The 12967-nt window shown below is 42.6% G+C and overlaps 1 protein-coding gene across 4 annotated transcripts; it reads right to left on the reverse strand.

Annotated features, from left to right (window-relative positions):
* Window positions 1-591: 591 nt before the first annotated feature.
* On the reverse strand, window positions 592-10434 carry AQP4 (aquaporin 4). Of its 4 annotated transcripts, none has more exons than XM_007105399.4 (5): window positions 10341-10434; window positions 6786-7200; window positions 5723-5887; window positions 5357-5437; window positions 592-1390 (listed from the first exon to the last, which is right to left on the reverse strand). In XM_007105399.4, the coding sequence occupies exons 1-5, from the start codon at window positions 10370-10372 to the stop codon at window positions 1112-1114; spliced, it is 972 nt and encodes a 323-aa protein (XP_007105461.1). In that variant the 5' UTR covers window positions 10373-10434; the 3' UTR covers window positions 592-1111. The 4 variants fall into 4 exon arrangements, with proteins under 4 accessions (XP_007105461.1, XP_023976684.1, XP_028336442.1 ...); XM_024120916.3 differs by lacking the exon at window positions 10341-10434 and adding an exon at window positions 10225-10279; XM_028480641.2 differs by lacking the exon at window positions 10341-10434 and adding an exon at window positions 10091-10213.
* Window positions 10435-12967: the final 2533 nt, after the last annotated feature.

Raw genomic sequence — 12967 nt, forward strand, 5'->3', positions numbered from 1 at the left:
AGTAGCAGGACCAGCAGGGACTGGCAGGACCAGTTTACACCTTCTAGAACGAGCAGAGCTTAATAATTAACAAAAAGTCAGGACTCAACTAGTTATGTTCTTGCTATCAAAAATATGTCTCAGCTAATGTTTAAATATAGTTAACCAAAATTACAAACAAACAAAACCCCCAGTTTTGCCAATAAATTAAAAAAATAAGCAAAATGGTTAAGTGGTTAAAAGCTTAGACTGTTAACCTCATGTGGTGTATTTGAGGCTGTGCACTGAAAACAGATCAACTATTTGAAGCCAGCATGCAGATTTCCTTTTCCCTTATGAATTTTGTATGATGGTAAATTTCCACCCACCCCTATAAGATCTTACAAGTCTGTTTGTCCTGAATCTCAATAGGTGCCTTATGATGTGGATGTTTTATTAGGTGGAACACATATAGGATTTCTGAACATTCTTTTAATTTCTGGGCTTTAGTTTCATATTACCTTGGGCAGTGAGGAGGAGGAAGGAATATTATGAATTGGAGTTTGGGTTGAAAGTTGGATATTTGAAATATAAATGAAAACAATTCACTAGTAATGACTCTTGTTAATATTCTTTTGCCGAGGTAGTTTAACCTAGGGGAGCTGGTTATAAAAGAGCTTGTTGTATTTGCTCTCTTGAATGTGCATGACTCTATGACATACTCTGTGTTTTGCCATTGATTAACTTGATTTAACAGAATAAGTACTCAAATGAGGATTGACAATACTGGTTTCGTGGGAGAGGAGGAGTAAGCTGATAGGTATGTCTGTAAGTGGTCAGGCAAACCTTAACAAAATCTTGATACACATTTTAAATTGATTATTAATGAATAGCAAATAGATAAACTAGATACACATTGGCTTTGGGGATACTTCAAAAAGATTTTTTTTTTTTTAGATTTGAAATTCACGATAGGTTTCTTTCATTCCTCCTTGGTAAATAATGAAATATTTACTGTCTAGACTGAGTAATATGACATGAAACAACAAACCTGCACATGTCTAATTTATAACAAATCTGTTTCCTTAATGGGTGGAAGAAAATCTGAGGACAGTTCTAAGGGCTCTTGTCTGCTTTCAGTGCTATCTTCTAGTCATACTGAAGATAGCACCTCTCCGGATGGGTCTTTCCCCTTCTTTTCCTCACCCCGGTCAATGTCGATCACGTGCACGACTCCAGGTTTTAGAATCAAGTCGTCAGTCTCTACCTGGCTCCTGTTGTCCTCCACCTCCATGTAGCTCCCTTTTGTTTGCTGGGCAGCTTTGTTGAAGGCTTCTTTAAAACGACGTTTGAGTTCAACATCTGGACAGAAGACATACTCATAAAGGCCACCAGCGAGGACAGCTCCTATTATTGGTCCAACCCAATATATCTGGGGGAAAGATGGAAGAGTTATAGAGTGTAAGTAGAATAAAACTATTCCTTTGAACAAGGCACGGATATAGAACTTAGGTGGTTTAAATTAAGAGAGCAAATGTGGGGCTTCCCTGGTGGTACAGTGGTTAAGAGTCGGCCTGCCAATGCAGGGGACATGGGTTCAAGCCCTGGTCCGGGAAGATCCCACATGCCGCGGAGCAACTAAGCCCGTGTGCCACAACTACTGAGCCTGAGCTCTAGAGCCCACGAGCCACAACTACTCAGACCATGAGCCACAATCACTGAAGCCCGCGTGCCTAGAGCCCATGCTCCGCAACAACAGAAGCCACCGCACTGCAACGAAGAGTAGCCCCCGTTCGCCGCAACCAGAGAAAAGCCTGTGCGCAGCAATGAAGACACAGCACAGCCAAAAAAAAAGAAAAAACAAACAAAAAAAAGACGTAAGTGGTTATTTTTAAAAAAAGAGAGAGAGCAAATGAGTCATGCATTAAAAAAAAGGAGAGAGAGAATTGGAAAGAAAATAAGAGAATACATTAAATCTACATCAGAGATCCATATATTGCTAAATAACATTTGAACAGAAAATAAGAAAAGGCTGTTTCCTCTTCTCTTTCCCTGCTTTCATTAATTATGCTCTTTCCACTTTCTGATAATCCTTACAGTAAAGATAGGTCCTCTTTGGGGGTACGACTTCTTCAGCTGAAATAGAGGAAAAATTTTCTGGAGAGTACTTTTTTTCTTAATATTGCCATCTTACATTGGTCTTTTGCATAATCGCAACCATAGTACAGATTGTATCACTTGGGGCTTTAATTATTCAGTACAGCATGATAAATGGAATATGAGCTCGACAACTTAGCAATCTTGTTACTGCTTGAATCTGTTACATAACTCCCTAAACCTTAATTTCCTCATCTGCAAAACAGGGATAATAATAATACATACCTCATGGGTTGTCAGGATTAAATTGAAATAATACTTGTAAAGTACTTCATAGTTCCAATTTCATTGTAACTTGCTCCATTCCATTGTTTCCTAGACAATTTAAAGATGTATGGGACTCGGCTGGCTATAAGTCACTTTCCTTATGTTACATGATTTTCTCTCTCAAGTTTGTTGATTTGATTTCAGAGAAAACCTCATGGTTTGCCCATTAATCTTCTTGCAGAGTGCTTTCATCCTCATGGGTCTTACACTGATGACTTGGTGGAAAAATCTGTACTGCATTTATGGATGATGGTTAGTTGAGGATTAGCCATTCCATAGGATTTTATTTCAATAACTGGTAGTTTCTATCATATTAGTTATGTGTCTAGAATAAAACAAATTTTGAGTTTGGATAAACTTCAACCCTTGCTTTAGAGCACGCGTAGGCTGTAGAATATTAGACATTCATTCAACAGATAGACTTGAGCAACAAAAACCCTGTTTATTGAGCACTCTTTCTCAGCTGGCTATACTCAGTGCTTTTCTTGTATTAACTCATTTAATTCTAATGATGACCTTTGAGATAGATATTACTATTATCCCATTTTATGGGTAAGAAAATGGACATGCAGAGAGGGTGAGAAGCTTGCTTAAGACTTCATACTTAGCAAGTGACTGAGCTGGGATTTCAGGTCTGTCTGATTCAGACCTCTCTTTTGAACCATTATACTGTTTTCTATGATGCTACACTTCTCTCATTTGAAAAAAATCTGATGAATGCTTCTGGCTTAAAACGCTCTCTGGAAATGAAGCTCACTTAGCATCCTCATTGCAAAATCTAAAGAAAATTCAAACTTTAAGCTGAAACTGAACACATATACTGTACAGGGAAATTGTTGACAAAGTGGCTGCAAGAACCTTATGTTCAAGTTCCTTATCTTGAACATGAAAGAAACCATGTCAGAGTTTACCTTCTCTATGCCCTTTCAAAGGAGAAATGAGAGCCCTCCTCTAAATGTCTTTGCGCTTTGTTCCTTTGGTAAGATCTCATTTGGTATGTTCTATTCCACAAGCTACAAATCCCGCAAGGGAGAAAAGGGACTGCTAAATCATTATGACACTTCCCCCAAAACACCTACGAAGAAGATGTCTAGCCACATTCTCTCAAAAATAAACAAATCTCAGTTTCAAGTTGCTATTCCCAAACTCATAATGCCCTTTAAAGTAACTTTTAAAATTCATAAAGTTAAAGAAGTTCTACTGCTAAAAATATAGAAAATCCAGAAAAGAAGACTAAAAAATGTTATTACACTACACACAAAATTCATCATTAATATCTTGTTATTTATTGTCTATCAATCTATCTACAGACATACTTTAAATTAGTTGTTAATTTCACACAAGCTTTGCTACAAAATGGACATTCATTTTCTGTAGGATTAAGTTTGTTATAAAATAGCAACAATGGGAAACCTTGGATTCAATCAACAGCTAAGGATTTTCTTGCTACTTAAATTTTAACTAGTGTTCCACAACTCAAGTAATTAATAAAAACATATATTTTAATTCACATATTAAAGTCCTCATGGATTAAAATTTGTCATTTTTCTAAATTTTATTTACAAAAATTGTTTGAATAAGATGACCTAAAAGTTGTACTTTTATCATAAGATCTATACACTGCCCATTGCAAATTTGTATTTCCATTAATGTGGCAAATCTTTAGAGACATACATGGAAATATCAGTGGCAAAGTAACCAATCTCATGGGTGGTATTGTTGACTAAGTTTTTCATGTCTGGGTCCAAAACCTTGCTTTTGATCACTGAGTCTCATGCTGTTATTTAATGGGATAGATTACTTTAATGGGATAGATAGGTACACTTCTCTTAGAAGTGAACGCATATAGCAGTGGGGCAATTTCTTCTCAATTGCAACGTACATCAAGGTTGAGTGCGTGTGACTGTGTCAATAACCGCTGTATGCGTGAGATTAAAACATAAGCGACACCTACAATGGAAAAGAATCTGAGTATGTATAACTGAATCACTTTGCTGTACACCTGAAACTAACACAACATTGTAAATCCACTACACTACAATAAGAACATAAATTAAAAACATAAGTGACATATTCTTACATTCATGACTTAAAAATAAAAGATGCAAAAGAGCATTCACAACATATACATGAAAATAAAAGCTCCATTTGAAGCTGGCTGACATACACCTATTTTTATTGGTTATTGTAAATTAGTGTGTAAGAGGTCTTCAAAACTGCCACATTATTCATTTAACAGATTTAAATTTCTTTTTGGTAAGAGACAATTGAAAAGAAATTGACTGTGGTATTTAACCATGGATACCACTGCTCTCTGGAAGCACTGTCCCCACGTTATTAAGTAGGGTAGGCATGAGGCTGAGAAGTGTGTCTTTTCTGAAAGTCATTTCTTTTTCCAGCTATGGTTATGGTGATAACAGCATAAATATTTGCACTAATTATTTCTCACCATCTGCAGTTCAAATGCTTCCAACTCCCATACTATTAACTGGGTTCATGCTTTTGTAAACAAAAAAGGTAAATATTTTTGCAATGGGCTATGCTTTTAAGCATTTCTCTTTCTCTTCTTCTTCTTCTTCTTTTTTTTTTTGCAAGCATATTTTCTGTTATTGCTGGGAAGGATTTACTTTCAATTATTTAAACACCATATTCACTTCACCACCCTGATTTTAACTTGTTCCAGATAGGCAACCTCCATGTTCAATATATTCTGCTGAAGTCTGTCAGATACAGTGCCCAGAGCAGTGTTTTTTTTTTTTAAAAAAAAGGCTGTCACTGAAGGCCCAGAACTGATATGAGATGTTTTGTAGCAGATCTGTCCAGTCTCTCCTTAGTCTTTATGAAAGATGTAATAAATTAGGGGTTCAGAGTTGGGAGGAAGAGAAACTAGTGAGCAAAATAATGGGAAAAAAAGAGCTCTCTGGGTAATTGTCCTCAACTGTAGGAAAACAGGCACAATGAACATGGTGGTTACCCAGTGGTTTTCCCAATTTCCCATGATAACTGCAGGTCCAAAGGATCGGGCGGGGTTCATGCTGGCACCAGTGTAATTGATCTATAGGGAAAAAGAACACAACTTCAGACATTGCTGAAACAGGGCTACTAACAGGTAGACTTCATTGCAATGTGCTACCATTTGCCAAGTCAGTTAGAGGAACTGTCCAGATGTTAGCAGCCATATCAATGTTCTCATCACAAAGTTAGCAAAAAAAATCACCTAAAATGGACAGACGTAGCTGGATACTAAAGAACTACAGCTGTGAAACATAACTTCTTCATCCAGCTCTAGGGTGAGGATAAACAACATGGATCAATTACTTAAATGGGCTTGGAAACTTACTGCAAATAAATGTCCAATTGCAACAGAGAATCCAATTGCTAAAGCTATGGAACCAGTGACATCAGTCCGTTTGGAATCACAGCTGGCAAAAATAGTAAACACCAACTGAAATGTGATTATCAACTCCACCAGGAGACCGTGACCAGCGCTAAGATTTCCATGAACCTGGAGAGAGAAAAATGCTCCATCTGAATTAAGGCCAGGGAACATTTTCTAGGATAACATATCATTGTGAAAGGCACATTTTTATCCCTGCAAAAACTGATGATTAGTTTGAGTCTTCTTTCCCACCCCTAGTTGAGACACTTGCACCCCTGCCCCCTCAAAAAAAGAAGAAATAAATTTCTACTCATGTTGGGCCATCACAGATAATTAATTACTCTTACAATGACCAAGAGGGAGTTTGTGCTGAATGTCCTTTTCTACAAAGGAAGCAAAATATGCCACTGCTGCACTTAACTTATAAAAGAGTTTCTTGAGAGTCTTGTAATTTTATAAGGCAATGATTAAATCCATTAATTAGGTTTAAATTAATTAATATATATTTCAATTAAAATTTAAACCGTGTGTGGTTTTTTAATCAACCCTGGTGCTGAGCTAACAAATGATGTTCCTAATCAGCTAAGAACAAAACTAGGATCAAACGCCAATTTATTTTTTTAAGTGTGACCCTCGATGCAGATCATTTTAAATCTCAGGCACATGACAAGAAACAAAATTGTTCCTTCCGTTGGTGAACCAACAAATAATTGTAACAAAAATGCCTCAAGTTAAATATATAGTCAATATAGTCACTGGGATAGAGAGAGAGAGAGGAAAAAAACCAACACAATTGTTGTGCTACCCAGACTTAGTGCTACTCAAGTTATTCAATAGCACATAATGATTTCATATGCTGTAGTCAGCGTGGCTGGAATCAGTTTTCACTCCTATCAAGAGTCATCAGACATTCCCTGGGAATAAATTAGCAGTTTTAGGAAGGTCTCTTAAGCCACCAGTTGTCACTTAGTAGTCTATAAGAAGCCTAGGGTCTGAGTTTGAAAACAAGAGCTAAAGATGGTACCGTTGTGACTCCCAGGCCTCCCACCACACTGGGAGGCGTGACCAGATAGAGAATCCCAGCTCCAATGATGGCACCCAGGCACTGGGCTGCGATGTAGAAGACAGACTTGGCAATGCTAATTTTCCTCGTGCACACCATGGCCACCGTCACGGCGGGGTTGATGTGGCCACCACTGATGTGGCCAAAGCACTGGACCATAGTTGCAATGCTGAGTCCAAAGCAGAGGGAGATGAGAACCATGTCGACAGGTAAGGGCTTTTCTGCTCCACCCCAGTTGATGGTGGATCCCAGGCTGAGCAGGACAAAAATAAGCATAGCCAGAAATTCGGCTGTGACTGCCTTCCAGAAAGCTTGAGTCCAGACCCCTTTGAAGGCCACCATGATACTCTCTCTTCTACACAAAGGTCCACACTTACTGAAAGGAAAAACAAATCGGCATCAGAAGCTACCAATCCAAGGTTTATGCCTTTAGGTGAAGACGTCCAGGCCCGCAGTCTTGCCCCACAGTAGGGAGGCCAACCGGCCAAAAGTTATTTGCATACAGAGAAAGAATGCTTCTGGAAAATCTCCTTAATTACTTAGTTAGCTCTTAAGGAGATAATTAAGTAATTACTGTTATGGTTATTCTAACAGTAAATATTGTTATGTTATTCAATTGAGATTGTTATTCTAATCTCCTTTGAGTTAATATCCAAAGATCATCCAGTTTCACTGGAAAATTATCTGAATTGTCCCTAGAAAGGAAAATGTCTGAATCAAGTTCCTTAAAGAATTAAGAATAAAGTATATATTTACCTTGTAGTCAATTCCCTCAGAGCAAGTTTTTACGTTTCAAGGTACTTTTTACATGTCATTTCTATTTGGAACCTACAGCCATAAAAAAGGGAGGTCTTTTCCAGTTTTGTCCTTTATGGTTCAAATAGCATTCTGGAAATGGATTTGCAGAGCTGACTGTCCCTTCTCTCCCCCATTGGAGACTCTGGATGAAGGCGAGTCCTGCTAGGAAGCCAGGAGGGCTGGAAGGCTGGAAGGCTGTCTTTGGAGAAGGTGAATCTTGTTTGGCGGCAGGGGAACTCGTGGTGACTGGCAGGGACGGAGGGGACAGGCGGGGCCGGGGCTGGGACCCGGGACTGGGAAGCGGACACTGCCATGCTCTCCCCGGCCAGCGGGAGGAGTCCGGGAGCCCGCCCGGGCCCGAAGGTGGCGCGGAGCCGTGTCAACCGCAGGCCCCAGGGCAGCCGGAGCGCCTCTCCGAGGGCGGGGACCGACCTCCTGGGCGGGGCGGGCTCCAGGCAGCGCCAGGTGCACAGACGCAGCGGCCCCGCCCGCTGGGTACCAGGCGCAGGCACCTCACCCGGGAAAGTGCATCCTGGCCTCCGCGTACTTTTGCAGGGTTGAGGGACCATCCTCTCTTGGGCCTGACTCTCACCCCTTGACGTTTACCTCTCAGATAAAACCTCCCAAAGGGGATCCTGGAGGCCAGTGTGTACCAGCGGCGCCCCAGGCACCCTGCCCGCCAAGTGCGGGGGACAGCGACTTGGGCAGAGCTGCGGCAGGCAGGTGGGCAAGGAGAGTGTGGCCAGGGAGACCATGGTCCTCAAAGCAGGAGGCTCCGGAGAGCGGTGTTTCTCTAGTGTCTTCCTGACGGCTTTCTCTAAATTCTGCTGGTGCCTCTTCCTGGGGCGGGGAGGGGGCGTGGGGGAGGGAGAGATTGCGCGCCTGTGGGCTGGGGGGAGGGGGGAGGATGGGTAGGGCAGCGAGGCAGCCTTTGGGATGGAAGACCCTTTCTTCCTCTTAATGTCTTTGTATCTTTAGAGCTGAGGAGGGGTGGGGTTTGAGGATATTAATGGCAAGAAATGGCTAGGATTCCCCTTGGGAGGCAATGGCCCCAGTTACCCCATTATTCAAGACATTTGCCCTTCTCCTTCGTCTGTGATAGTGCGGGAGGGGAGGAGCGTGGAGAGCATTTAGCGGAGACCCTCATCCCAGGGGACTGTGAAAAGGGTTAGACAAGAAAGCCAGGTATTTTAACAGATTAGAATTATTGCAGCTTTCCCTCTGACGGCTACGGAGCACGGGCCCTTCCCCGCACTCCCGGCCCCCCGCCCCGCCCCCAGTCACTTACAGTCCCCAGGACCCCGGGTCCCGGCTGGTTGGGCAGTGGAGACATGCTGTACCAACAAGGACCAGAGGAATGCCGCCCTGACCTTTAGGATCTCGGCTCAGCCCCTGGTCTGACAAGGGGATTTGCTTCAGAGTTGGAAAGAAAAACCCATTTTCTGCCCAAGCCCAGGTGGCTCCAGAAGGGGACCAGCCAGCCCTGTCCCCAGCGGTCCCTTGCCCCAGTGAACTCCTCTAAGTGAATCATGTAATTACGAAAAACCCCAGCTGGGAGGACAATGACATCACACTCCCTAGAGGAAGAGAAAATAGAGAGGCAAAAACAGCACTTGGAGCAGGGCAGCAAGGGTGCCCTGGGGGAGAAATGACAAGTATCCCAAAGGGGGGGAAACTCACAAATTGAAAAAGAAGTTAGGAGGCTGGCTTCTGAACTCACCAGTGGCCCACGGCTGAAGCCGAGATGGCAAAGGGCAAGGTGCTATGTCAGGCGATGGTCCTCTGTGGCCGGATTTAGTGCGAAAAAGGAAGAGGACAAGGCAGGAAGCTAAGGCAGCCAGGTGGGCAGGATGCGGCAGGTCCCATTCTCAGCACAGGGATCTGGGAGAGGCAGGCCCTGTGTACAAGCCGCCTTCCTGCTGCACCCTCTCCCTCACCTTCCCTGAGCATTCTCTGTGCATTTGCCTCCCTCTCCAGAGACCTAATCTGAGAAGCTCAGTTGCTCTTTCAACTTCAAGCTTTTATCAGCCAGAGAAATAAAAACCCAACCCCCCAACCCCCCAAACAGATAGACTCCTTAAGCATGCCTTCAGCTTTCTTTGAAAACGCGCAAAACGCTGATCTCTTCCCAGGGCAGAGTGACCAACCTCAGTCGGCTGTGAACCCCAAAGTCCCCTGGCAGCACATACATACCTCTGGCTTGACAAGCGCTCACCCCAGCTCTCTCACAGCCCCTCTTAATTATCTATTGTCAATGTTCCCTTCCCTGTTCACACTCCCTGGAAATGCATCATCACCATTTGTTTTGCTTCTTTCACCCCAGAACAAAGGGGGTTTGTTGATGTGACCGGGTTGTATAGAGCCGGACACATTACTTTCTAGCTGAACGCCCAGCCTGAGCCACTTCTGGACAGCTGAGGCCATGGGTGAGTAATTTTTCTGATGAAAAATACTACAGATAGATTTACCTCCAGAGGGTCATTTTCTTGTGCTTTCACAGGTCTCCAGTATCTGGAGGATTTTGCTCCAAAGCATCCCTTTTCTTCTGCCCTCTCTCTGCCTCTGAATATGCCCGGTACCCAGCCCTGAAAGAACCACCCACCTGCCCGAGAGTTTCCTTCTAGATTCTGCCTGAGAAGGCACACGTATCTGTAATGAAAGAGTCCGAGTTTCATCTTTCGTCAGAGCATTGTTCCCTTAAGGCAAAGAAGGACTTACCCCCACTGCCTGGCTGCGGGTCTGTCACTCATGCCTCCTTTGGCTAGAGGGCAGCGCTCATTGCCTGCGTCTGGGCTCCCAGTGCACTGGGAGTCAGATTACGGCCACTTGTCTGATTGGGTTTGTGGAGTCTTAGGGGTGGAAAGATTCTGCACCATGTGGCAATCGCTAAGTTATATTTGAACTTGAAATGACTTTTTCTACCTGATTGCTATAGACACAGGGCATTTCAGGAACACGAAACACTGGCTCACATTAATGTTTCTTTAGCTGGTGACCCTTGAAAATGAGGGTTTCCCTAAATCTTTATTTGAGTTCCTCCCACCACAGAGAATTGCTGACAGTTTGTCTTTTTTTTTTCTTTTTTTTTTTTTTTGGTTACATGTGTAGTTGAAATTGGGCAACTATTACAGCACGGATTTGCATTTTCCAGCAGTTGAGATGCATTGAGATTTCGGCTGAGGTGCATTTGTTTTTGAGTGGCGAAATATCCAGTGGGTTCTATGTGAAGCTTTTGTTCTGAGAAGCAGCTTTTTAAGCACAGCAGATAACTGCAGGTCTCTTGTAGCCTGTGCAGCACTGATTTGGATAACAGGAAATAAGGCTGCTGTAGAGTCTCACCTGACTGTTATGTTAACAATTGTTGGGTGAGAAGTGGCAAATTTTAAATATATAGGGTTGGGTGGGCACAAAATTATTGGGAACTCTAGGTAAATTTAGTATCTAGAAACCTAGGGACAGGACTGACTACATCTTTTGTGGGATCCAGTGCCAAATGAATGCAAGACTCCTTGTTGAAGAACTATAGGAATTTCAAGTTCACAACAGCGGGACCTGAAACAAAGTGTGAGACCCTTCTAAGTGCATAGGTGTGTGCCCATGAAGGCATCCTCGACTGAGGAGTTTGGTGAACTCTGGAAGGTCTAAGAATTAGTGCCCGTGTCACCATCTCATTATTTTTTTTTTTTTTTCTTTAAATGGACCTCAGGTACCTAGAATTGGAATGATCCTAATCCTTGGTGTATGACACCCTGTCATCACTGGTACATGTATGGCCCTCTTTTATTTTATAATAGGTAATTAATTACTTAAAAAAAATGTATTTGGTTGCACCAGGTCTTAGTTGCGGCAGGCGGGCTCCTTATTTGTGGCACGTGTGCGCCTTAGTTGCGGCTCGCAGCCTCCTTAGTTGTGGCATGCCAACTCTTAGTCGCGGTATGCACGTGGGATCTAGTTCCCTGACCAGGGATCGGACCCCGGGCCCCCTGCATTGGGAGCGCCACAGAGTCTCATGCACTCCCCCACCAGGGATTAATTCATTAATTAATTGATTACTTTTAAGGTATATAATGAACATCCGTGAACCACCACTCAATCCAACAACTAGACCTGTGATAATAACTCACATCTACCTATGGGACCCTCCCTCTCCCTGCCCTGCCTCTCTGCCTACCATCGCATTTCACATAGGAGTTTTATTCAGAATGAGGTGTGGCAAGAAAGAAATACAGGAGAGAGAAGAAGAAAACGGTTATGTTTTCACATCATAGTTACAATTTTTTGTTTTCTTGTTTCCTTTGGGTACTTGAGAGTTGGGAATGCTTGAAAAGCGCTCATGAGAAAGAGGAATTACAATTTTGAGTGTGAATTGCAGAAGAGCTCTTAAATCCTGTTTCAAGCATTCTCAGATAACAAAGATTGAATTTACATCCTTAAGAATGTGGCTGCACACTGATGGCTGTCCATCAGGGGTTTCAGACTTTTAAAAATATGCTCCCTGAAAGTCAGAACAAACTCTGATGAGAGGCGAAGGGAGGAATTTATGGGAATCCACAAAGAACACTTAAAATATTTCATGTTGATTCTTAAAGCTGTTTACCATTCAGATTTTAGAATGAGATGTTTTGTAGAGGTGCAAAAAAAATTTTTTTTAACTTGAAAACTTTGACATTGAGTCAGAAGTGTTTGTGAGGTCTTTGAACCCAAGGAACAATGTTGCAAGGCTTAGGTTTGTCCTCAAGAATGAGGCCTGTGGTCCTATCCACAGGAACCTACCAAAAGGGGCACTCCCTACAGCTGCTGGTCACTGGGGGGACATTTTTCAGGTCCACTCTTTGTAAGTTGCGCTCAGCTCATTAGCATTCACTCCATGGCCTTGGCAGTTCCCGGCACCATTTTGCAAAGTGCCAGCAGAACTTGGTTACCACAGTTTCTCAGACCCTTTCCCTTTCTTCTTGCTGGCTGATCACTGCCCTGGTAGAATGTGTTGACAGTCCAGTTCCTAAGGGATGGCTGTTCCCATCCAGGGAAGGTCCACTCTAATTGGCACAAACTCACACTTATTAGTACTCTCAGCAGAGAGGTTCAAAATTGACCAGGGATTAACCCTTCACCTACTGGCGGTAGTTTTTCTTATTAGGTCTTCCTTATTATCCTTTTTATATTTGAGATGGTCTTATTGGTCTTCTGGCCACACGTTCAGTCTTGTGCAATAACCACCTACTTCCCTGGCTTTTCTTTAAACTAAGGGCAGAAACTTCCAATAGGATTGTCTGTGGCAATGCATGCAGCATATGATAATGGAAGATATCAGCTATTATGCACTTGTGATGGTAGAAAAAGTATGA

Source organism: Physeter macrocephalus, chromosome 19 (assembly GCF_002837175.3).
Source record: "Physeter macrocephalus isolate SW-GA chromosome 19, ASM283717v5, whole genome shotgun sequence".
NCBI classification, from domain to species: Eukaryota; Metazoa; Chordata; class Mammalia; order Artiodactyla; family Physeteridae; genus Physeter; species Physeter macrocephalus.

Coding starts and splice junctions, on each gene's coding strand:
- AQP4 (XM_007105399.4), bottom strand. CDS start 10,372: ATGAGTGACAGACCCGCAGCCAGGCAGTGGGG. Junction 5,888..6,785: donor GAGGCCTGGGAGTCACAACG/GTACCATCTTTA, acceptor TTCTCTCTCCAG/GTTCATGGAAATCTTAGCGC. Junction 1,391..5,356: donor GAAATTGGGAAAACCACTGG/GTAACCACCATG, acceptor TCTTTCCCCCAG/ATATATTGGGTTGGACCAAT.